The sequence below is a fragment of the Capra hircus genome, chromosome 1, assembly GCF_001704415.2.
Source record: "Capra hircus breed San Clemente chromosome 1, ASM170441v1, whole genome shotgun sequence".
Taxonomy (NCBI): domain Eukaryota; kingdom Metazoa; phylum Chordata; class Mammalia; order Artiodactyla; family Bovidae; genus Capra; species Capra hircus.
In genome coordinates, this window is record NC_030808.1 from 53,264,808 (window position 1) to 53,291,382 (window position 26,575).

General features: G+C 35.9%; 1 protein-coding gene across 4 annotated transcripts in view; it reads left to right on the forward strand.

Annotated features, from left to right (window-relative positions):
* DZIP3 (DAZ interacting zinc finger protein 3) overlaps window positions 1-26,575 on the forward strand; it is a 116,325-nt gene that overhangs the window by 63,899 nt on the left and 25,851 nt on the right. For 2 of the 4 annotated variants that reach the window (XM_018063598.1, XM_018063670.1), the window contains 9 exons: window positions 4,958-5,034; window positions 6,681-7,298; window positions 9,177-9,209; window positions 10,245-10,411; window positions 11,227-11,271; window positions 20,460-20,485; window positions 23,626-23,788; window positions 25,800-25,892; window positions 26,016-26,143. In XM_018063598.1, coding sequence (XP_017919087.1) covers window positions 4,958-5,034; window positions 6,681-7,298; window positions 9,177-9,209; window positions 10,245-10,411; window positions 11,227-11,271; window positions 20,460-20,485; window positions 23,626-23,788; window positions 25,800-25,892; window positions 26,016-26,143 — 1,350 coding nt within the window. Of the gene's footprint in view, window positions 1-4,957; window positions 5,035-6,680; window positions 7,299-9,176; window positions 9,210-10,244; window positions 10,412-11,226; window positions 11,272-20,459; window positions 20,486-23,625; window positions 23,789-25,799; window positions 25,920-26,015; window positions 26,144-26,575 lie in introns of all 4 variants that reach the window. The other 2 variants (XM_018063563.1, XM_018063737.1) reach the window with 2 other exon arrangements.

Here is a 26,575-nt window from a genome sequence, read left to right on the forward strand (position 1 = left end):
TGGGCAAACTCTGGGAGATGGTGAGGGACAGGGAGGCCTGGCCTGCTGCAGTCCATGGGGTCGCAAAGAGTCAGGTACAACTGGGTGGCTGGACAACAACAATTTTATAAATGTTTTGAATGCTTACTCGAGAAGCCATCTGGACTGGAATTTTCTTTGTGGAATTTTCTTTTACATATTAATTAAATTTTTTTAAGAGATCAGTTTAGTTCAGTCACTCAGTCGTGTCTGACTCTTTGAGATGCCATGGACTGCAGCATGCCAGGCCTCCCTGTCCATTACCAACTCCCGGAGTTTACTCAAAATCATGTCCATTGACTCAGTAACCATCTCATCCTCTGTTGTCTCCTTCTCCTCCTGCCTTCAATCTTTACCAGCATCAGGGTCTTTACAAATGAGTCAGTTCTTTGCATCAGGTGGCTAAAGTATTGGAGTTTCAGCTTCAGCATCAGTCCTTCCAATGAATATTCAGGACTGATTTCCCTTAGGATGGACTGGTTGGATCTCCTTGCAGTCCAAAGGACTCTCAAGAGTCTTTTCCAACACCACAGTTCAAAAGCATCAATTCTTCAGCACTCAGCTTTCTTTATACTCCAACTCTCACATCCATACATGACTACTGGAAAAACCATAGCTTTGACTAGATGGATCTTGGTTGGCAAAGTAATGTCTCTGCTTTTTAGTATGCTGTCTAGGTGGGTCATAACTTTTCTTCCAAGGAGCAAGTGTCTTTTAATTTCATGGCTAGAGTCACCGTCTGCAGTAATTTTAGAGCCCAAGAAGTGGAAATCTGTCACTTTCCACCTATTTGCCATGAAGTGATGGGACCAGATGCCATGATCTTAGTTTTCTGAATGTTGAGTTTTAAGCCAACTTTTTCATTCTCCTCTTTCACTTTCATCAAGAGGCTCTTTAGTTCTTCACTTTCTGCCATAAAGGTGGTGTCATCTGCATATCTGAGGTTATTGATATTTCTCTCAGCAATGTTGATTCCAGCTTGTGCTTCCTCCAGCCCAGCGTTTCTCATGATGTACTCTGCATATAAGTTAAATAAGCAGGATGACAATATACAGCCTTGAAGTACTCCTTTCCCAATTTGGAACCAGTCTGTTGTTCCATGTCCAGTTCTAATTGTGGCTTCAGGACCTGCATATAGGTTTTTCAAGAGGCAGGTCAGGTGGTCTGGTATTCCCATCTGTTTTAGAATTTTCCACAGTTTATTGTGATCCACACAGTCAAAGGCTTTGGTATAGTCAATGAAGCAGAAGTAGATGTTTTTCTGGAACTCAATGATCCAGCAGTGTTGGTAATTTGATCTCTGGTTCCTCTGCGTTTTCTAAATCCAGCTGGAACATCTGGAAGTTCACAGTTCACGTACTGTTGAAGCCTGGCTTGAAGAATTTTGAGCATTACTTTACTTGCATGTGAGATGAATGCAATTGTGTGGTAGTTTAAGCATTCTTTGTCACTGCTTTTCTTTGGGATTGGAATGAAAACTGACGTTTTCCAGTCCTGTGGCCACTGCTGAGTTTTCCAAATCTGCTGGCATATTGCATGCAACAGTTTCACAGCATCATCTTTCAGGATTTGAAGTAGCTCAACTGAAATTCCATCACCTCCTCTAGCTTTGTTAGTAGTGACGCTTCTTAAGTCTTACTTGATTTTACATTCCAGGATGTCTGGTTCTAGGTGAGTGATCACACCATTGTGGTTATCTGGGTCATGAAAATCTTTTTTGTATAGTTGTTCTATGTAAGAGATACATGGCTATTAAGATTATTTTTTCTTGAATGAGCTGTGATAGTTTGTCTTTTTCAAGGAATTTGTCAGTTTCATTCAAGTTATGTATGTTTGCATAAAGTTATTTATAATATTCCCATATGATCCCTTTTTAATGTCTGTAGATTCTACAATGATGTCGCCCTTTTCATTTCTGATGTTGGAAATTTGTGTCTTTTTTTGCTTGATCATTATGACTAGAAGTTTATCAATTTTGTTGATCCTTTCAAAGAATCAGTTCATTTCATTGATTTTCTCTAATATTTTTCTGTTTTCAGTTCATTGTTTTCTGTTTTTACCTTTGTTATACATCCTTGCTTCTGCTTGCTTTGGGTTCAGCTTTCTCACATTTTTCTAATTTTTTAATATGAAAGCTTTCATGATTCATTTGTGACTTTTTTTTTCTTTATAAACCAGCTTTCCTTTAGCATCACCGCTTGTGCTGTGTCCCATCCATTTTAATCTGTAAGTTGTTTTTAGGTTTTTCAACTCAGATTATCTTCTAATTGTGTATGTGTATAACTATGGAAGTGTGTTGTGTAATTGCCAAATATTTGGGGATATTTCAGCTATGTTTCTAGATATGAATCCCAATCTCATTCCCTGTGGTCACAGAATGTATTTGCAAGCATTATAGCCTTAAAAATTGTGGAGATTTCTTTTATGACACTTAACTATTGTATATTTTGATAAGTGTCTCATGTTCATTTGAACTATATCTGCCTTTGTTTAGTACCATGTTCTATTAATATACCAAGTTGATTTATTAGTTTTGTTTCAGTGTTTCTATATCACTACTGATTATCTGTTTACTTTTTCTATCAATTACTAAGAGGGAAATGTTGAAGTTTGATGTCTATATATTGTCTTTTTCTATTGCCTATTTGTATATTTTTAAACTCTTTTCATTAACTACTACACACATATATAGGGTTACTTTCTTTTTTTCTTGATGATTTGAGTCCTTTATCCTTATGTAAAAGGATATCCCTGATTATCCCTGATAATATTTTTGCTTTAAGTTTATTATCTGATATTTGCATAACTATTCCAGCTTTTAGTTAGTGTTTGTGTGGCATAGCTTTTTGCAACTATTTACTTCAATTTATATAATCCCATGGATAGAGGAGCCTGGCAGGCTACAGTCCATAGGGTAGCAAAGATTTGAACATGACTGAAGTGACTTAACACACAGCACATATATATTTTTACCTTTAAAGAGGGTTTCTTACAGATAACATAGGTCTTGTTTTTTTTTTTTTATATCCAGCTTGACAATGTCTGTCTTTAAATTAGATTATCATTTCCACATACATTTGCTGTAATTCTTGATTGTGTTGGATTTAAATCTACCATATTCTTGGTTGTTTTCAATTTTTCCCACCTGCCCTTATTTTCTGTTTCCTGATAGCAGTTTTTTTTGTTATATTTATTATATTTATTTTTGTTATATTATATTAAGTGACTGCTCTGAAACCTATGATACACATTTTAAATTATTTTATTGCAATATAATTGATTTACAATGTTATGATATACACATTTTTAACCTTTAAAAATCTATTTTTAAATAATGTATCATATATAGTATATGAGCATTACAATAATATAGTCTGATTTCTTCCCATTTTTGTGGATCATATATTTTACTTCTACATATTTCCTAAATTCCATAATATACTGTTGCTTATAAGTATAGTTTATTTTTTTCTGTTTTGAACTTTATATACATTTGAACACTCATTTTTATGCTTTTAAATAGACATTGAAATTTTTTTCCTATTACAGTTTTTCATTTCTTTGGTCTATTTCATTTATAGCTATGGGGCTTCCTTCATAGCTCAGTTGGTAAAGAATTTGCCTGCAGTACTGGAGGCCTGGGTTCGATTGCTGGGTTGGGAAGATCCTGTGGAGAAGGAAATAGCAAGCTGTTCCAGTATTCTTGCCTGGAGAATCCCGTGGAGACATTTATAGCTATACTACTTTAGTTGTTCTACCATTGATAGATACATGGGTTATTTCCAGTTTTAGACTGTAACAACAGTTCTATGATGACCATTCTTATATATGTCTCCAGGTATATGTGTGCAAAAAATTCTCCAGAGTGTATTCCTAGGGGTATAATTGCTAGGCCATCTATTCATATCTTCAGCTTTACTAGATTTTGCTGAACTGTTTCCCACAGTGGTTTTACCAGTTTACACTCTTGCTGGCAATGTAGAATTCCTTTTACTCAGTGTCTTTGCTGTTACTATATATTGTTAGAGTTTAAAATGTTTTCAATGCAGCAGATGATTGGCAGTGTTATGCTGGTGCTGGAGATAAAATCAGTAACGACCACCACCAACATCTCTGTCCTTTAAGCTAAGTGTACATTCTAGTGTTGCCTTTTTTTTTCTTTTTTTGGTATTGTTTTCTGTGGGAGAGTTCTTTTCAATATCAAGTGCCAAGTTTTTTCATCTGTTTCATGGCAGCATTTACTTAGTCTATTTAATAAATCTTGCTACTTTTCTTTCATTTTTTTTCTAGTTATTTGTATTGACACTATGCCAGTTTCTTTCTCTGTGTCTCTTTTAATCACTAGTCATTAAAAGGGGGACTTCCCCAGTGGCTCAGTGGTAGAGAATCTGCCAGTGATGCAGGAGATACAAGTTCGATCCCTAGTTGGGGAATCAAAGAGGAAATGGCAACCCATTCCAATATTCCTGCCTGAAAAATCTCATGGACAGAGCAGCTTGGTGGGCTACAGTCCAAAGGGTTGCAAAGAGTCAGACACGACTGAGCGACTAAGCATGCATGCAGTAATTAAATGAGTTTTTTTTAGAATAGTTATTGGTAAGAAGATTCTGTGGTGGAAGAGGATGTGGGAGGACTTCCAGGTTTGCTGACTTTTTACAATGCAAAGACTTTTATTTTTTTGCTACCATACAGTCTTCTGGCAAACAAGCTAGTCATGTGATTCTTTTTGTATGAAATCGAACAATTCTACTTGCCTCTGAATTCCAGTGCAAATGGCCTTGTAGGGTTGTTATTGTTGGTGTTTTTATTTGTTCATTCAGTTTTCTCCTTTGCTTTTAAATTATTTCCAGGAGTAGAAGAAGAAAGTGTGCACTGACTTAGCCATGCTGATATCAAAAATCTTCACTGACTTTTTTAACTTATTTTTTTCCAATTGCAGCTATAAAAAGTTGATGTCTTTGAAAATAACTGATACTGATATAAGACCGAAGATCAGTTTAAAATTTGGTACAAAAGGTATATTTTACTTTCATATGTCTGCTATTAAAAATTGTGTTAAAAATTTTGACTTTCTGTGTAAAGTATCATGCCATTAACAACCGTATGTTTATTTGTGTTTGTCATTCATGGGCTTGGGTTTATACTAACAAGCATCAGTCGGTCTAGGCTAGAATTCACTGACAGAAATATCAGGTGTATGGATATCACATTACCTTGCCTCTACAGAGAGGTAGTGCATAACTGTGGCTATACAGATTGAGCTTCATCTGATCTTCCTTACCAACCTCTCCTTCTTTGCTGCATTCCCTGTTAAAAGGGTGAAATGGAAAGAATGAACATTTTGGGCTCAAAGTCCAAATGGTGCCACCTCTTCAGGAGGGTGCTAGCAAATGACAGCTGCTCAGCGTTTGGAGACCTTAAGGTCTCCTGGCTCCAGGGAAGTGTAGTCTGGTGGCATTCCTTCTTGTTTGGGGATGTCCCTGATTCTAGCTAGCTTCTTATTTGGCAGCCCAGGGAAAGTTCCTTGAGTCATTTGCTTTGTAACCTTGCTTGCCTCCACAGTTTATGTCAAGTATATCAAGCAAGAATATATTACGTTGAAAATCTTTTGAAACACACACTCATTAAGGATAAAACCATAAAGCTACATTTTATGATAAATACTTTATTAGTTTAACAATATACTGTCATATACCAAATTCTTATTACTTTCTAATTCATCTCAGTCTGCTTTCATCATTTGGAGGTGCTACTAAACCAGAGAAAAATACCAAATAGTTCAGTCTCATGCCTTATTTCATTTCATTGATGAAACACCTACTTAATGATTAGTTTATTTTTGGGGTAAGATAGGAGTAAGAGGTTCATTAGATTGGTGTGTCTCAAACTTTAATATATGTTTGAATTATCTGTGATTTTGTTAAATTATAGGTGCTGTAGGTGCCATTTCAGTAACTCTGGGGTAAGACCTGAGAGTCTATATTTCTAGCCAGCTCCCATGTGGAAGTTGCTGTTGCTGGTCAATGGACTATACTTTGAGGAGCAAGGCATTAAATCACTTTATATTTCTTAATATAGTTCTGCATTTTCTAATAAGGTAGCCACTAGCCATATGTGGCTATTTAAATTTAAACTTGTTAAAATTAGGTAAAATTTCAAATTCAATTCCTATGTCAGACAAGCAGCATTTCCACTCTCAGTGGATAGTGGACAGCAGAAATTTAAAATATTTTCACCACAGAAAATTTTATTGGACAATGCTGATTAAGGTAAAACATAATTGCCTAAATGAAGTATAATTAAACACTGGCAGTTACCATTCTTGACAGTCTTCAAAATATTCAAAGGCCTAATACTTTTATGCCATTTGGTGGCCACAGATGAATTATTTGAACAAAACACTGAATGGTTGAAAGGCTTTTATGGTGATGAGTTTTTGTGATTTCTTTTGCTTGGAACATACTGTTTTTGTTTTGACTTTTTGACAGCTAGACAGATAGCAGCATGCTTATCGGGCACTGGCTGTGGCAAAGCTCTGTACTATATACTTAATTCTTTTGGAATAGTGCCTGTCCTACATGAACTTAGGATGTAATACCTGAAACCACATAGAAAAAGAACATTAATGTGGGATCTTTTGACTTCTCAAAATTCATTTTCAGATGAAATGCCTATCTTCAAACTTGATTATAATTATTTCTATCATCTGCTTCATATAATTATTGTTTCTGGTACTGACATTGTTCGGCAAATATTTGATGAGGCTCTGCCACCCCCTCTTTTGAGAAAAGAGCTTCTTATACACAAGAATGTACTGGAGCCCTACTACAACCATCTTTGGACCAATCACCCTTTGGGTGGAGCATGGCATCTGCTTTATCCCCCAAACAAGGAGCTACCACAGTCCAAACAGTTTGACTTATATCTCCTATTAGCTCTCATAAAACATTTGAATGTGTTCCCTGCACCCAAAAAAGGCTGGAATATGGAACCACCACCTTCTGATCTCTCTAAGTCTGCAGACGTCTTGAGGCTGTGCAAATACAGGGATATCCTCCTTAGTGAGATTTTGATGAATGGTCTCACTGAGTCACAATTCAATTCAATTTGGAAAAAAGTTTCAGATATTCTTCTGCGCCTTGGGATGAAGAAAGAAGATATTGACAAAGTGAAGGAGAACCCCATTGAGAATATCTCCCTTGATTACCATCAGCTGTCCATCTACCTAGGCATACCCGTACCAGAAATCATCCAGAGGATGCTATCCTGCTATCAACAAGGTACAAACTAGTTATTTACCTAAGCTAGTAAACCTGCACTGAGTGTCTGCTACGTGTCAGACACACTGCTAAGGCCAGGAGATGCAGTGAGCTCACATTCTTGAGAGAATAGATTCATCAAGACATTAACAGTAATTACAGTGCTAGAGATGTTTTCAAAACACCATGGGAAATTATAGTCTAAGAGAATCCAAAAAGGCTTTCTGGAGAATATAATATCTTAGGAATTCTTAAATGTAAAAGTTAGCCAAATGAAGAAGATGGATAAGGATGTTTCAGAAGGAAACAAGAACAAAGGTATAGAAACATAGAAATATAATTCAAGGAACAAAAAGGTTGGCAGTATTGAGTTTAACGTAGGGGAGAGTTCATGGAATAAATTCAAGAGGATTTCTCTTGCCATGCTGAGGAGTTTGCGTTTTCATAAAGGAATTGTTGAAGATTTTTAAGTAGAGGAGTTTTATTGCTTCTACAAAATTAAGGATGCCTAAAACTGTGAAATACAGGTACTGCGTGTTTCAAGAATGCTATTTTAAATACCATGAGTGCATGTTTCACCTTTCTATCAGAACTATGACTTTTAGTTTAGAGGTTTAGCTCTCCATTGGTCATAGGTAATTTTAAAAATCAGATAACATTTATGCAAGGTGTCTAAAGTCAACAGTGGCCATGCTCAGACATTATCCATTATGGGAGACTTCAGACCACCTTTCCACATTCCGGGATAGCTTCTCAGCTGTCATGGAAGGTAAAGGCGAAGGTATTTCAGCATCACTGAAACCCTCACTCTGCTATTCTGGCTGCATTTTCCTGGTCCCAAGTTATTAGTCATACTACCTGGTGAGCAACTGATGATTACACTGATGCTATTTAAACATACAACTTTCCAAGTCTAGTAATTGTTGACCTGGTCCAGATTTTCTTCAGAGATAATTGCTAGACCCCATCCCAGTCCTTTAGCTAAGGCTCTGGGATATCATTGTGTTTTCCTGCTTAACCTTTAAGAGTTGTCCTTGAACATGAAAGAAGAGAATGCTGAGTTTGATTATACAAGAAAGTCAGGCAAGAACCCTTGACTTGTAAATTAACTTATAAATTAAAGGCTTTTCTTTTTTGCATTTACTCTGTTAAGATTTTAAATAACAAAATTTCATGAGAATGAAGGTAATATTTGGGAAAGAGCTTTGAGCAATAAATTCAAGGTATTTCAGTTCTCACTGTGGAAGTCTGAAGAGCTTACTGGTCAAGTCTCCTTAATAGAGGCTTTCCTAGAATCTTATAATTCTTCCCTAGTAGTTACTACACTTGTAGTTTTCATTTGTGTATCTGATTAATATCCATTGTCTCCACTAACTCTCTATGAAGGTTATCTATTTTCTTCACCTTTCAAACTCTAGAGCCTAATACAGCCTCATATATCATAGGTGCTTAATAAATACTAATGGGTAAGGAGAGGGACTGCTTATCAGGATTTTGCTTAAAAAAAGGCTCAAACTTACAATGGTGATTTGCTTCATAATTACCTATTATTACTTCATGACCTTAGACTGTCAATTGTAAGAATTTGCTTCTTGGTTTAAAGTACTGGTGTTCTAGACATTATTATGAACTATTTTTGTTTTAACTTCTCTTTCTCTAATCATGGATTAGATAAGCTATATGTTCTAACATAAAGTTTATGTTTTAATATAAAAATTATACTTTGTTTAAACTGGATTCATGAGTGAAGTTGGTTATTTTTAGTTTTATTTAAAACTAAAATAAAACTAAAATATTTATTGGTGCAATATAAAACTTTATTTTCTGGTTTTTCTTGGTCTGATATTTGTTGGTTGCATTTTCAATTATACATCTAAAATTTTTCTTTATGTATCGTAGGAATTGCTCTACAGTCAATAACCGGCAGTCAACGTAAGTATGTTTAAAAACCAAATACCTAAGTGACTTTTCAACCCTGTGTAGCTAAGGGGCACCTGTAGATTTTTACTTTGTCAAATAAACTATATGATAAACTGTGTTTACTAAAAGTTTGGAAAATTATATAATCAAATCACTACTGATCAACTGAATCTAGTATGAGCCTTTTAACTCTGCCTTTCTCTTAGTACATGTGCCCTGGGGTTTACCCTAACAGAGTATTTTAACTTTTGACACAAAGGACACTTCAACAGGCAAAAATGCTTATTTGCTTGCTCTACCTGATCATATATGCTACTCGTTAGCTTATGTAGCTTTTATTTGGTTAACTACCCATTGTTAAGCTATATTCTTTTTGCCAGGTAATGAGTTGCTAATTATTTGATTTTCATTTATGTGCTGTTGGTTTTTTTAAATGTAATTCAAATTCTGCAACTAAAATTATACTTAAGAAAGGAACACCATGGCTTTTGTTTGAACCTATTGTGATGAGTCAAACGAAGTTTACATGTTTAGAGGTTGATCTCTGGAGCACAGTCAAGGAGCATGGTGTCAAAGAAGAAGTTACATAATAGGGGGCTGATACCCTTTAACAACCTTTGGTTATGAAAAAGAAGGAAAAAGGAAAAAAATAAATAGAACTTTTCCTTCTTTTTTTATGTTTCAAATTTATGCCCTAAAATAATACTAGTTGCAGTGTTAACAGGGTCAGTGTCAGGATACTCAAAAGCTTATATTTAGGGTTGACTTAAGTTCTAGATTATCTAATATCTATAGTCTTCTTAAGATAAAAGTAAAATATCTTAGGACTGTGTTCATACTGATTGGTTTCAGGCTACTATATGTACCTATTATTATTTGGTCATTGATAAATAGACATTTTATTTTCATTTAGTACTTGAATAGAGTAAGATGTTTTCTATTTTTTTTTCTGGGATGGTGTTATGGGAGGAGTAAATATATTTAAAATACTGATAAAGCTAAAATTATGTGCATACAGATTTTGAGTGTTTTGGTTTTAATATTTAGGTATTGAAGTAGAAGAGTTACAAAATGAAGAAGAACTAAGTCCACCTCTTATGGAGTACAATATAAATGTGAAGTCAATCCCTGAAATACAGTTAGCAGAAATGAATAAAGATGGGGCATCGATACTGAGTGAATCTTCAACAGAATCTATTAAAGACCTCCAGGAAGTATAAGCTCTCATTAATATATGAATTAGAAGAACTTAATCAAGGCTTTTAGTTTGTTACATGTTCTGTTTTTAAAGCATCCCAGATAGTCTTACTTTATATTATCATACTGTTTATACAGAGCTTGAATTGGAATTTTCCCAGTACTTTCTTCTACAGTCTTCCCTGCCTTAATCATGTATGTTTGTCAGCATTTATTGAACACTTACTGCGTGCCAGGCACTGTGCTAGATTTCTGAGCATGTTTCTTCATCCTAAGTGGTAGAGTGAATGTGGAAGGTTAGCAGAAAGTAGAAGAAAGCATAGTAGGGAATAGAAGGAGAGAGAAAGGAAGAGAAAACAGGGATATTTCAATACTGTTTACACAGAGGTAGAATTAAAATCATCTAGGATGTATTTCTTTATAGATAGGTGGTAGCAGTTAATATGTGGTCACTAAATTCTTTTTAGGCTTGGTTTTTCATCTTATGGACCTGAATATGTTGATTTTTTTAAGGTGCCTTCTTTGTTAGTCATATATGCACACACACACACCTTTGTTAGTCATACATGCACATGTGCAAGTGAAGACCTCTGAGCTCTCTTCAGTAGCCTACTCATCGATGTTATGTATTGTTCCTTTATACATCAGTGATTTCTCAAGCAGAAAACTGAGATTGAAATTAAAATGACACTAATGTTCCATAGAATCTAGTGGAAACTATGATCTATTTTAGAAGATAAAATTCCAAGTGGTTAGAGGAAATATATTTTGCAAAATAATCCATTGTGCAGTTTGAATTGCATATTAAATAGATGTATTTCTTACCTATCAGGTTAAGAGTAAACCAAAGAAAAAGAAAAAGACCAAGAATAAGAAGGTAAGAGGCATTATAATGGAGGAATGTCTGATTATGAATAGTTAGGTTTAATACATGGTTTTACTGTTGTTTAGTTGCTAAGTTGTGCCCGACTCTTGCTGACCTCATGGACTGTAGCCCGCCAGGCTCCTCTGTCCATGGGATTTCCCAGGCAATAATGCTTGACTGGGTTGCCACTTCCTTCTCTAGGGGATCTTCCCAACCCATGAATCAAACTCGCATCTCCTATATTGGCAGGCAGATTCTTTACCACTGAGTCACCAGGAAAGCCTTGTTTTAACTGTTAATAGAACTTAAAATTAGTCCAAGTAGACAAGTAGCACAAATGACTTATAAATGTTCATAGCTTATTGAATATATGATTATAGAGAAGGCTATATATGTTAGATTCTGAAAATGATTTAAATTTATAATATGCGCTACTTTATTTCTCTAAATCATAATATATACATTTAAATATATAAAGAAATAGAATTAATCACTTTGAAATTTCATCAATTTCTGCATACCATTCTCATTTTAAAAATACCTACTCTGTTTTAAAAACAGCTTCTTTTCATATTTCTATAGATGAGTTCAGAAGAATTTTTAAAATCCTAAGAAATCTTGATTTTCTCCTTTGTATCTAAGACTCTGCCAACTATGCAATAATGTACTAAAATGGTACAAACCCAAGAAGCTTCTTTTATGCCTCTTCCTGCTGTTTGAGAGTTGTAAAATGAGCAAGTTATAGTCTGTAGCAGTATTAGCAAAAAGTGTCTTAATAGCTTGAGAAAGTCAAGAATATTGTTTTATTGGCTTAATTTTTTAAATCAAGACTGTATTAATAATTTTAGAGCAATTTTTTGGTTCAGAGCAAAATTGAGAGAAAGTACAGAATCTCCCATATACTTTCTGACTCCAAACATGCATGTAGCCTCTTCACAACCAACATCCCCTTGCAGGTGTTACATTTGTTACAGCTGATGGGCCTGCATCCATAATATAATTACCCAGAGTCCACACTTCACAATTTGGTTCACTCTTGTACATTTCAGTGGATTTGGACTCAAGATGATTTTATTATTTCTGGCTTGAAACATATATTTAAAGTCTAGATTAAATTATAAACTGAGTGAAAGTATTTGCCCGACTGCAAATTCATCTTATTATTTATGAATTTACATTATATACATACAAACTTTAGTCATAAATGAAATTTTACACAATGAAGGTAAATTTACAAAATTCTTATTAAAGTCAAAAACAAGATAAAGATTTTTATTCTAATCTGATCAGTAAAATATCAGTATCATTTTCATATTTATTGAAAGTTACCTTAAAATTAAATTTTTAAAATTAAACTATGTTTTTAAAACAGTTCATTAGAAGTTTGTGTGATGCAGAGTGACTATAGAATCCTTATGCATGAAATTATGTCCTCTGTTAATTATCTGATCAATTATCTTTTTTTAGGTATAGTTGATTTACAGTATTATTTTGGGATACATAACATAGTGATTCAACATTTTTATTGGTTATACTCCATTCAAAGTTATTATAAAATATTGGCTATATTCCCTGTGCTATATAATATATCCTTGTAGTTTATTTTATGCACAGTAGTTTGTATATCTTAACCCTGTCTTTCTATGGTGTCCCTCCCCACTTCCCTATCCCATTGGTAACAACTAGTTTGTCCTCTATATATTTGCATCTGTTTCTATTTTGTTATATTTATTCATTTGTTTTACTTTTTAGATTCCATATATAAGTGATAACATATAGTATTTGTCTTTCTCTGACTTTTTTCACTAATCCTAATACTCTCTAGATACATCCGTGTTCTCGCAAATGTAAAATTTCATTCTTTTTTCTGGCTGAGTAGTATTCCATTGTGTATATAAGCCATGGCTTCTTTATCCATTCATCTGTTGATGGACATTTAGGATGCTTCCCTATCTTGGCTATCATAAATAATGCTTCTGTGAACATTGCAGTGCATGTATAGTTTCAAATTAGCATTTTCATTTTCTTTTCCTGCATGCTTAGGAGTGGAGTTGCTATATCATGTGGTCATTGTACTGTTGGTTTCCTGAGGAACCTCTGTACTGTTTTTCTCAGTGGCTACACCAACTTCCATTCCCACCAATGGTGTACAGTGTTCTTTTTCTCCACATCCTTGCTGACATATATTTGTGGTCTTCTTGATCATAGCCATTTTGCTACATGTGGGGTGATCTCATTATGGTTTTGATTTGCATTTCTGTGATGATTATCAGTGTTGAGCATCTTTTCATGTGCCTTTTGGCCACCTGTATATCTTCTTTGGAAAAATGTCTATTCAGGTCTTCTGCCCATTATTTAGTCAGGTTTTTTTTTTTTTTAATATTGAATTGTATGAACTGTTTGCTTTGGATATTAGCCCCTTTTTAGTCATATTGTTTGCAAATATTTTCTCCCATTCAGTAAGTTATCTTCTCATTTTGGTTAGTGGTTTCCTTTGCTCTGTAAAAGTTTTTAAATTTAATTAGGTCCCATTTGTTTACTTTTGCTTTTCTTTCCTGTGCTTTAGGAGACAGATCCAAAAAATTAATGTTGCAATTTATGTCAAAAAATGTTCTGCCTAAATGTTTCTCCAGGGGTTTTATAGTTTCTGGTCCTACATTTAGGTCTTTAACCCATTTTTAGTTTATTTTTACATATAATATGAGATGCTATTCTAATTTGTTTTACATGTAGCTGTTCAGTTTTTTCCTGCATCACTTATTGAAGAGATTATCTTTTCCCCATTGCATAGTCTTATCTGTCTCGTTTGTCATAGATTAATTGACCATAAGTGTGTGAGTTTATTCCTGAGTGGCTCTTGGCTCTGTTCCTTTGATCCATGTGTCTGTTTTTGTGCCAGTACCATATTCTTTTGATTACTGTAGCTTTGTAGTACAGGTTGGAATCAGAGAGCATGATACCTCTAGCTCTCTTTTTCTCTCTCAGGATTGCTTTGACTATTTAAGGTCTTTGAAGTTCCATACAAATTTTATAATTATTTGTTTTAGTTCTGTGAAAAATACTTTGGATATTTTGATATGGATTGCATTAAATCTGTAGAGTGTTTTGGGTAGTGTGGCCGTTTTAACAATATTAATTCTTCCAATCAGCGAACATGGTATATCTGCCCCTCACTTTAAGATAGCCAGTTTCTTTTATTAGGGTTATAGTGTTTCAACTACAGGGCTTTTCAGTTCAGTTCAGTTCAGTCACTCAGTTGTGTCTGATTCTTTATGACCCCATGAATTGCAGCACGCCAGGCCTCCCTGTCCATCGCCAACTCCTGGAGTTCACTCAGACTCACGTCCATCGAGTCAGTGATGCCATCCAGCCATCTCATCCTCTGTTGTCCCCTTCTCCTCCTGCCCTCAATCCCTCCCAGCATCAGAGTCTTTTCCAATGAGTCAACTCTTCGCATGAGGTGGCCAAAGTACTGGAGTTTCAGCTTCAGCGTCATTCCCTTACCTCCGTGTATTTATTCCTAGGTATTTTATTCTTTTTGATGCAGTGGTAAATGGGATTGTTTTCTTAATTTCTCTCTGATATTTCCTTGTTAGTATAAAGAAATGTAACAGATTTCTGTATATTAATTTTGTATCCTGTGACTTTACTGAATTCACTGATGAGCTCTAGCCACAGAGTTGGACATGACTGAAGCAACTTAGCAGCGCAGTAGCAGCAGCAGTTTTTTAGTGGCATTTTAGGGTTTTCTAGGTATAGTGTCTTGTTACCTGCAAACAGTAACAGTTTTACTTCTTCCCTTCCAGTTTGGATTCTTTTTCATTCGTTTTCTTGTCTATGGCTAAGACTTCCAGTATTGTGTTGAATAAAGTGGGTATCCTTGTCTTGTTCCTGATCTTAGAAGAAATGCTTTCAGCTTTTCACCATTGAGTATGATGATAGCTGTAGACTTTTTGTATATGGCCTTTATTATGTGAGGTATGTTCCCTGTGTACCCACTTTCAGTTCAGTTCAGTCACTCCAACTCTTTGCAACCCCATGAACCGCAGCATGCCAGGCCTCTCTGTCCATCACCAACTTCTGGAGTCTACCCAAACCCATGTCCATCATGTCGGTGATGCCATCCAATCATCTCATCCTCTGTCGTCCCCTCTCCTCCTGCCCTCAATCTTTCCCAGCATCAGGATTTTTTGAAATGAGTCAGCTCTTCGCATCAGGTAGCCAAAGAATGGGAAAGACTAGAGATCTCTTCAAGAAAATTAGAGATACCAAGGGAACATTTCATGCAATGATGGGCTCAATAAAGCACAGAAATGGTACCCACTTTGTGGAGAAATTTTATCATTAACAGATATTGAATTTTGTCAAAAGCTTTCTCTGTATCTATTGAGATGACCATATGATTTTTGTTCTTCAGTCATTGTGGTATATTACATTGAGTAATTTGTAAATGTTGAACCATCTGTCATCCCTGGGATAAATACCACCTGAGGTGATCAGTGGGCTTTGATGTTACTATTGCAGTTGTTTTGGGATGGTACAAATCATGCCCGTATAAGATGGTGACCTTAAAATATAAATGTGTGTATTCTGACTTCTCTACCAACCAAGGCCCCCCTGGTGGCTCAGCTGGGAAAGAATCCACATGCAATGTGGGAAACCTGGGATCGATCCCTGGGTTGGGAAGATCCCCTGGAGAAGGGAAGAGCTACCCACTCCAGTATTCTGGCCTGGAGAATTGCATGGACTGTACAGTCCATGGGGTCACAAAGAGTTGTACATGACTGAGCGACTTTCACTCACCAACCAGCTATTCCCTCATCTCTGTCCCTCTCCTTGGGTTTTCCTGTTCCCTGAGATGCAACAGTTGTTGAAATAGAGCAATTAATAACCTTGCAATAGCTGCTAAGTGTTCTAATGAAAGGAAGGATTGCAGGTTTCTCACTGCAAATCAAAAGCTAGAAATTATTAAGCTTAGTGAGGAACTTATATTGAAAACTGTGATAGGCCAAAAGCTAGTCCTCTTGTGCCAAACCCTTGGCCAACTTGTGAATGCAAAGGAAAAGTACTTGAAGTAAATTAGAAGTGCTACTCCAGTGAACACAGGAATGATAAGAAAGTGAAACAGCCTTTTTGCTGATATAGAGAAAATTTTAGTGTTCTGGATAGAATATTAAATCAACCACAACATTTCCTTAAACTGAAGCCTAATCTAGAGGAAGGCACTTCAGTTCTGTAGAAGCTGAGAGAGGTGAGGAAACTGCAAGAGAAAAGTTTGGAGCCAGCAGAGGTTGGTTCAAGGAAAGAAGCCGTCTCTATAACTTCAGATTATAAGGTGAAGCAGCAAGTGCTGATGTGGAAGCTGCAGAAAGTTATCCAGAAGGCCTCGCTAATATAAGCAATGTAGGTGACTATGCTAAACAACAGATTTTCAGTGTAGTCAAAACAGCCTTCTATTAGAAGATGCCATGTAGGGCTTTCATAGCTAGAGAAGAAAAGTAATACTTGTCTTCAAAACTCCAAGACACAGGCTGACTCTTGTTGGAGGCTAATGTAGCTACTCATTTTAAGTAGAACCCAGTGCTCTACCATTCTGAAAATCCTAGCAAAAAGAATTATGCTAAATCAGCTCTGTCCTCTAGAAATGGAAAAACATATCCTGGATGACAACACATCTCTTTCCAACATGGTTACTAAATATTTTAAGCCTACTCTAGAACCTACTGCTTAGAAGGAAAGATTTCTTTTAAAATATTACTACTCATTGACAGTACATCTGGTCACCCAGGAGTTCTGATAGAAATCTACAATGATAGTAATATTGTTTTCATGCTTGCTAACACAACATCCATTCTGCAGCCTGTGAATGAAGGAGTCATTTCAACTTTCAAGATTAGTTATTTAAGACTTGAAATTTTGAGAGGCTTCGGTTGACATAAATAGTGATTCCTTTGATGAATTTGTGAAAAGTCAATTGAAAACCTCTGGAAGGATTCACCTTTCTAGATGCTATTAAAAATATTAATAATTCATGGAAAGAGGTAAAAATATCAACATTAACAGGAGTTTGGAAGAAGCTGATTCCAGCCCTCATATGACGCTGATTTAAGACTTCAGTAGAGGAAGTAATTGCAGATGTGGTGAAAATAGCAAGAGAACTAGAAATAGAAGGGGAGCTTGAAGATGTGACTGAATTGCTACAATCTCATGATAAAACTTTAATGGATGAAGAGTTGCTTCTTATAAATGAGCAAAAAAGTAGTTTCCTAAGGTGAAATCTACTCCTGGTGATAGTTCCATAAATACTGTTGAAATGACAACAAAGGATTAGAAGATGACATAAACTTAACTGCAGGGTTTGAGAGGACTGACTCCAGTTTTGAAAGAAGATCTACCCTGGGTGAAATGCTATCAAAACAGCATTGTATGTTATAGAGAAATCATTTGTGAAAGAAAGAGTTGATCAATGTGACAAACTTTGTTGTCTTATTTTAAGAAATTAGCGTAGCCATTGCTGCTCTTAGCAACCTTCACCCTGATTAGTCAGCAGCCATCAACATCAAGGCAAGACCATCTACCAAAGAAAAGATTGCAGTTTGCTGAAAACTTAGATGATGGTTAGCATTTTTAACAATAAAGTATTTTAAAATTAAATTATACACATTCTTTTTTTAAGACATAATGTTATTATCACTTACTTGCCTGCAATATAGTATAAACATAATTTTTATATGTACCAGGAAATCAAAAAATTTGTGTGACTTGCTTTATTGCAATATTCACCTTATTGAGGTTGTCTGGAACCAAACTTTCATTTCATGTAAGGTATGCCTGTAATTATTTCTTCAGGTTGTGTAGTTCCTTATGGAGAAGGAATAGGCAACCCACTCCAGTGTTCTTGCCTGGAGAATCCCATGGACAGAGGGGCCTGGTGGGCTGCGGTCTATGGAGTTGCAAAGATTTGGACATGACTAAGCAACTAACACATGCCATTTCAGCTTTGGAAAAGTTTCATGAGAATGATGTACTTTTGGGTAGCTGGGGAACTTATTACATTAGATGTATTCATTCAGTTCAGTTCAGTTCAGTCCCTAGTGGTGTCCGACTCTTTGCAACCCCATGAATCACAGCACGCTAGGCCTCCCTGTCCATCACCAACTCTCAGAGTTCACTCAAACTCATGTCCATCGAGTCGGTGATGCCATCCAGCCATCTCATCCTCTGTCATCCCCTTCTCCTCCTGCCCCCAATCCCTCCCAGCATCAAGGTCCTTCCCAAGAAGTCAGCTCTTCACATCAGGTGGCCAAAGTATTGGAGTTTCAGCTTCAGCATCAGTTCTTCCAATGAACACCCAGGACTGATCTCCTTTAGGATGGACTGGTTGGATCTCCTTGCAGTCCAAGGGATTCTCAAGAGTCTTCTCCAACACCACAGTTCAAAAGCATCAATTCTTTGGTGCTCAGCTTTCTACACAGTCCACCTCTCACATCCATACATGACCACTGGAAAAACCATAGCCTTGACTAGACAGACCTTTGTTGGCAAAATAATATCTCTGCTTTTCAATATGTTATCTAGGTTGGTCATAACTTTCCTTCCAAGATGTATTCATTATGAACAACCAAAGCTCTTTTCAACTTAGTTATTCAGGTACACTCAAGGCAGGAGTTGAAAATTCTAAATTGTAGAATCAAATTGGCACTGGACATTGATCAGACAATGAAATGCAAAAATCCTCTTAGTATGCAGATGATAAAGCAAAACAAATTAGTAAGTTTATCATAGAATCTGTGGGGAAAGAGACCAGAATTTTTTTGTAAACAAGAGATGATAGTAGAAAATAATACTATAATTTACATGACAATAATTGATACTCTTAATAGAAGGGTGATATATGAGTAATTAATATGTTGTGCCATTGATATTACCTTTATTTAATAGGTTGCCTTTATAGTTTTGTTTTAATGAAAATAAAATTTAGGGCTATTTAACTTTTCCTCCCAATTGTGGTCTCCCTAGCATTTTTTTCCCTGTAAGATTCTTAGTATATCAGTCTGCTTTCTCTTTACATGTAGATTTTTCAAGAACACTTGTAATTAGTGTCAGATTTCATAAATAAGAATTACATATACCCTGTCCTAAGATATAGCAATAGGTACAAACTCAACCTCAACATTCATTTCCATTATCTGAATCAGTGATTTGTGTGTGTGTGAGTGTGTTTCATGACTCAGTGGTTAGATAACAAAATCGATTTGGTAGGCCATGGCTATAATTTTAGAAAAGGAAAAGAATTAGTATGAATAAAAAATTCTAGAGTTCCTCATGCATTGTCTTAGTTTAGGCTGCTATAGCAAACTACCATAGATTGGATGGCTTAAACAAGATTTTTGTTTTTCACAGTTCTGGAGGCTGAGAGATTTAAGATCAAGGTGCTAACCAATTCAGTGTCTGGTGAAGGCCCTCTTCTTAATATGCAGACAGCTACCTTTTTGCTATATTATCACATGTTGAAGAAAGAGAGTGAGTGAGCATGCACAAGCAAGCAAGCTAGCTCTCTGATCTCTTCTTATAATGGCACTGATCCTGTCATCAAGGTTCCACATCATCTAAACCTAATTCCCTCTCAATGGCCATACCTCCGGTTACCATCACATTGAGGGTTAGGGTTTCAGTGTAAGAATTTTGGAGACACACAAGCATGTAGTCCATAACACACATAATATGAGTAACATTTGTTTCATGGAACTTATATTTCAGTTTTATGCTTGTGGATAAAAATAGCTATGTAAGTGCATTTAAGTCATAACGTAAAATATATTTATGTTGGTTGTGGTCAGAAAGCTTGGTGGTGGTGGTGGTGGTGGTGGTGGTGGTGGTGGTGGTGGTGGTGGCGGTGGTGGTGTAGTAGTCACTAAATTGTGTCCAGCCTTTCTGACCCCATGGACTGTAGCCTGCTGGGCTCCTCTATCCATGAGATTTCCCAGCCAAAAATACTAGCGTGGGAGTGCCATGCCCTTCTTCAGGGGATCTTCCCAACCCATGAATCAAACCCATGTCTCCTGCATTGCAGGCATATTCTTTACCTTTGAGCCATCAAGGATCCCCCCAAAACTTGAGAAATGTCTAAATTCAGTTAGATCACTGTACTGTACCAACACAGTTAATATATAATACTAATTCTTGGTGTTATTTTTCAGAATAAGGAATCAAAAGAAGAGCAAGTGTAAGTATTTATTTCATTTAAAATTTTTTCTTAGTACTTTCCAAGTGTGCTTTACCAGTATGACACAACCTTGCTTTGGTACATATTCTCAGAATATGGTAATATTCTTAAGAGAAGAAAAGACAGTTTTTTTATCTTAATAAGTTTTGGGGTTTTTTATTGAAAGTGACAGAAAGTTAAATTATCACTTGTTTTGGGAGAATAGAATCTCTTACCACTTTTCTGTGTGGCTACTCAAGAGTCATCCAGTGCTAATAAGGACTAAATTTGTTTCCAGCATAAAATCTTTTAAAATACAGTCTATATTATAGTTAGCCAATGTAGACAAAATAAAACTTAACCTTAAAGACAGATTATCTTTTGTCCCAGTAACCCCTTTTACAAAAAGAGTTTCATGCGGTTTGGTTTGTTTAATTAATCTAAGATGTCTTATTTTTTTATGATCCCAGTTGTTAACAGTGAATTTTGAACCTTTACTGAGCACCTGTTAATGCCTGAAGATAATTGTGAGCTATATTCTCCAGCAACATGATTAATGACCGTGTAGTAGAGAAAGGAAGTAGGGGCGACATCCCATGAAGAGATCAGTTAAAAGTTTTGTTAACTGAAAAGTAGTAGCTATGGAGAACTCTCTGTAAGGACATACTTATCTTTAAAATGGTAACAAGAACATACTTTGTTAGCTTTAAAGCATCTTGTAGTTGATATTTTCTCATTGATAATGGACATGATCCACTTGGTACATTAATAGTTCATCATCCAAGATGGGTTTTCACTTTCTCTGTCAACAAGTTGAGCCACTAAACTGATAGTGTGTGTCTGTGTCTTTTCAAGGTTATGTCTGTTGTTGTTCAATCACGAAGTCTTGTCTGACTCTTTGTGACCCCGTGGACTGCAGCACACCAGGCTTCCCTGTCCTTCACTATCTCCCAGAGTTTGCTCAAATTCATGTCCATTGAGTCAGTGAGGGTATCTAACCATCTCATCCTCTGCTGCCCTTTTCTCCTTTTGCCTTTAATCTTTCCCAGCGTCTGGGCCTTTGCCAATGAGTTGGTTCTTCACATCAGGTGGCCGAAGTATTGGAGCTTCCACTTCAATGTCAGTCCTTCCAAAGAACATTCAGGGTTGATTTTCTTTAGGATTGACTGATCTGATGTTCTTTAAGTCCAAGGGACCATCAAGAGTCTTCCCCAACACCGCAGTTTGAAAACATCAATTCTTCGGCACTCAGCCTTCTTTACAGTCCAAGTCTCACATCCTTCTGTGACTACTGGGAAATCCACAGCTTTAACTATACAGACCTTTGCTGGCAAATTCATGTCTCTGCTTTCTAATATGCTGTCTAGGTTTGTCATAGCTTTCCTTCCAACGAGTGAACATCTTTTAATTTAATGCCTGCAGTCACTGGACCATCTGCAGTGATTTTGGAGCCCAAGAAAATAAAGTCTGTCACTGCTTTCACTTTCCCCTCTTCTATTTGCCATGAAGTGATGTAACCAGATGCAATGATCTTAGTTTTTTGAATGTTGGGTTTTAAGCCAACTTTTTCACTCTTCTCTTTCACCCTCATCAAGAGGCTCTTTAGTTCCTCTCACTTTCTGCCATTAGAGTGGTATCATCTGCATATATGAGGTCGTTGGTATTTCTCCTGGCAATCTTGATTTCAGGTAATCATCCAGCCTGGCATTTCACATGATATACTCTGCACATAAGTTAAATAAGCAGGGTGACAATATGCAGCCTTGATGTACTCCTTTCCCAATTTTGAATCAGTCAGTTGTTCCATGTCCAGTTCTAACTGTTAATTCTTGGCATACAGGTTTCTCAGGAGACAGGAAAGGTGGTCTGATATTCCCACCTCTTTGAGAATTTTCCGTAGTTGTTGTGATTTTACAGTTTTCATTGTTTTCCCACATTTGCTTCATTCTTCCCTTCACATTTATTTTTTGAATGTTTTCAGTCTCAAAACTGTATAATTTTATCTCTACATGCTTCAGTTTACATCTCTTTGATCGAAGAATATTTCCCTACATTATCACAATGCTATTATCATACTTTAAAAATTTAGAAGTAACCTTTTCTAGCTTTTCAAAAGTATAAATTCATATTTTTACATCTGTTGTGGTTTCAGGAAGAATATAAATTTTTTAAAACTGTTGAAGTAATATGGAAAACTGAGTTTTGGAATGGTGGTCTAAACAAGTAATTTATTTCATTGAACTTTGCAAAACGTTTGAGTTAGTCTAGAATACTTCAGTGATATGTCATGACTGTTCTGTAGTGTTTTACAAGTTATTCTACAAGCATAATATGTCCTTTTTTCTAGATCTCATTGACCTAAAATAAGTACTATTGCATCTATTTTCTATTTGCTAATAAAGTCAAGTAACTTATATCATGCTATATGTAAAAGTACTATTTCTTGTTATTATTCAGCGAGATTAGGAAGGAAATTCATAGCTACTAAATACTGGCCAACTGAAATGATACTAGCACGCGTTTAAATTTTAGACATAGGCATAAAAATGAGTGAATTGCCATTGTACTTATAGTATTTCCTTTCTTTTCCCAGTGGTTTCTAGTTACTGAAATTCATTATCACTACAGTTTTTTTTTTAATAAAATCTTGTTACCAAAAAAAAAAAAAAAAAAAAAACCTGTTACAAAACAAACCTCCATCTTAAATCTGCTTTATGTATGTTACTATTCAGAACCCTCTATTTAAATGTAGATGAGACCTAAGTACTGAAGTTGATCAAACCAACCTGCCTGTCAGGAATGCTGTAATGAGTAAATAATATAGCAGATGTGGAAATGCTTGTCTATATTTCCCAAAGTATTGTTTCTCAAAGTAACTGATGTTAATAATTATATCTTGAAAAATGAACTCCATGGTCTCATAATTCTTAGAAGCACTGCTATGAACAGAATAGGTACCTCAATTGAGTGCTATCTCAAATATGCTAAAATTCACTGTGAGTCTCCAAAAGAAATACATGGTATCGGCACTGTCCAAACTTTGAACCTTTCTGATCTAAGCACCTCACGAGACCAGTACAATATTAATTTGGGAAATAATGGCTTAGATGAAAAACACTATACAGTTATAAAAGATCACATTGGTTATGTCACCACTATAGCCCAAATATGATAGGAAAGGAAGAGCAGTTGAAGAAAGAACAAGCAAATCTGTATGCAATCAGTAGATTTATGAAAGATGATGCAAGCAATATTCAAGATTTTACAACTGAAGACAAGTTCTATAGTCTGGATGAATTGCATATTCTGGACATGATACAGCAGGTAAGCCTGACTGGAGAGGGTACAGTCCTGCCTTCCTTTTTCTAGAATAATTATTAATGATTTTCTCCCCATGACTCTTTGAACATCATATTAACCTAGTGATTTATGTTGTGTTTGTGAGGAAAAAGAAAAAGTAGGAAAGGAGGAACAGAGGGATGGCTGACATACAAAAGAACTCTGCTACTGCTACTGCTAGGTCGCTGCAGTTGTGTCCGACTCTGTGCGACCCCATAGACAGCAGCCCACCAGGGTCCCCCATCCCTGGGATTCTCCAGGCAAGAACACCGGCGTGGGTTGCCATTTCCTTCTCCAATGCATGAAAGTGAAAAGTGAAAGAGAAGTCGCTCAGTCGTGTCCGACTCTTAGCGACCCCATGGACTGCAGCCCACCAGGCTCCTCCGTCCATGGGATTTTCCAAGAGTACTGGAGTGGGGTGCCATTGCCTTCTCTGTGGAAAAAAAAGAACTCTGGGAACTAGAAACTCTTCACTTTAGTCCTCAAACCATTTCCTGATTTAAAGTATTGGTCAGAGTTGATTACAAATGCATACCTTATAAAGAGTTTTCAAATAACACAAGGAAGAAAAAATACCCTAGGGTAATCCCATTGGATTAAATAGCTTTATAAAACAAAGCTACTTTCATTTTTTAGATAATTAAACTTGGCTGTTACGAAGAAATATCTACAAAAATATTAATAACAACACTTTTTGGGGGTTCCTTTCCTGTTAGTAGTCAGTGCTGGGGAAGACATACATATATGAAGGTGCACATGAGCATGATCTATGTGCTCAACAGAGCGCTTAATGAGACAAAACTATGAAAGCTTGTTTTCAGTGAAAAACCACAGGATTTACTTACCCATGAGAATTTTATACTGAGATAATTTTATGATAACCTGTTCCAGGGTTTAAGTATAATATATAGTATATATTATCAATAATGTTGATTGTCTAAGGAAACATTGCAAATGATTCTCTGACTGATAGTACATTAGTATGACTGTCATATCTCTATGTCTCCTTTCCAACTAAAATACATAAAGTTTAACTGAAATGACATATTCTAGGCTTTAGATGTCACACTAAGGTTTAAATGTGGGGTCTTTAGTTTTCATTCAACAGCTATGAGAACTCAAAAATAGAATAAAAATGTCACACACATTTTGAAAAATGTTTATTCATTCATTTATTCAAAAAGCACTTAGCACCTACTTTGTGTCAAGAGGTATGCCAAGATATGGTCCCTGTGATGATAGTGTTTATAATCCAGTGGAGAAATTGAACATTAACCTAAGGTGATAATTCCTAAGGTAATAATTAGGTACTTGAGCAATCAAGGTTGCCTGAGTTAGAATTCTGGCTGTTTCACTTACTGTGTGACCTTGGGCAAGTTACCTAGTTTTATCATCTCTAAAATAGGAATATCGAGTACCTGCTTCATATGATCTTGTGACAACAAAAGCATTACCAAAAAAACTTTAAAAATGGTGAGCTTGCAGTTAACATTATCCAGTAGTAGCAGCAGCAGACAAGTAACTCTGGTACAGTGAATGCTGTAATTGGAGAGAGGTAGATTTATTTAAACTAATCAGAGAATGATGTTTGCATTGAAAGCTGTAATGCATGAGTTAGCAACTTAAATACCCACCAAATAACTAAAATAGTAGTGCTTTTCCTTTAAATAACTGTCATATTAAGTGCTTTTTTTTTTAAGTTACTTATTTATTTCTGTCTGTGCTGGGTCTTTGTTGCTGTGTGGGTTTTTCTGTAGCTGTGGCAAGTGGGGGCTACTCTCTAGTTGCGGTATGCATGCATCTCATTGCGGTGGCTTCTCTGGTTGTGGAGCACAGGCTTAGCTGCTCCACAGAATATAGGATCTTCCAGGAGAGGGATTGAACCCATGGCACTTACATTGGTAGGTGGATTCTTTACCGCTGAGCCACAGGGGAAGCCCCCTAAGTGCTTTTTTAAAGAGAAAAATAAAGCATTCATATTCCGTTTGCTCAATAGGGCTCAACCAAGATAACTACAGAATATGGGGAAACTGAGAAGGAAAAGCTCGCTCGACAACGGCAGCTTTGTAAATTGCACTATCAGTGTGAAGTAAGTACTTCTGCCCTTAGATCTCAGGCAAGTGAGAGAGAGTTTTTGAAGAGTCCAATTTTTTTCTTTAAATTTTTGAAGACTTGAACAAAATTAGTTGAAATAATATTTTTCATCAATCAGGATTTCAAAAGACAGTTGAAAACAGTGACTTTGTGGTGGCAAGAAAACCAAATGCAGATTAAAAAGAAAGATAAAATCATCGCATCTCTTAACCAACAAGTGGCTTTTGGAATCAGTAAGATGTCCAAGTAAGTACAAATCTGTTGATAGAAGAAAATCCTGTGTTAAAAGATAATCCCTATGTAGCCACTAGGTGGCATTGTGACTACACATTAGGAACTGCCAACCACAAGGACTGCACTTGGTAAAAAACCCACTGTATTTTTTGCCTTGCCAGCTGGATTGAGAAATAAGCAACTGCTCACTCTATATATCAAGCTTTTCATATATTGGCTGAATAAGTGTGAAGATAATAGAATTACATGAGAATGATAATTAACTTTCAGGTCATGGCTCTAATTTGTAAAAATGTGACTAATGATTGGCTAGTTTATAGCGTATGAGAATTACATTCCTCAAATACATCACTGACTCACTTTAATACTTTTTAATGTTGGTTTCTGAGAGTATTTGTGTTTTAAGCACAAGATATTGAAAACAAATCAAATTCCTGGAGAATC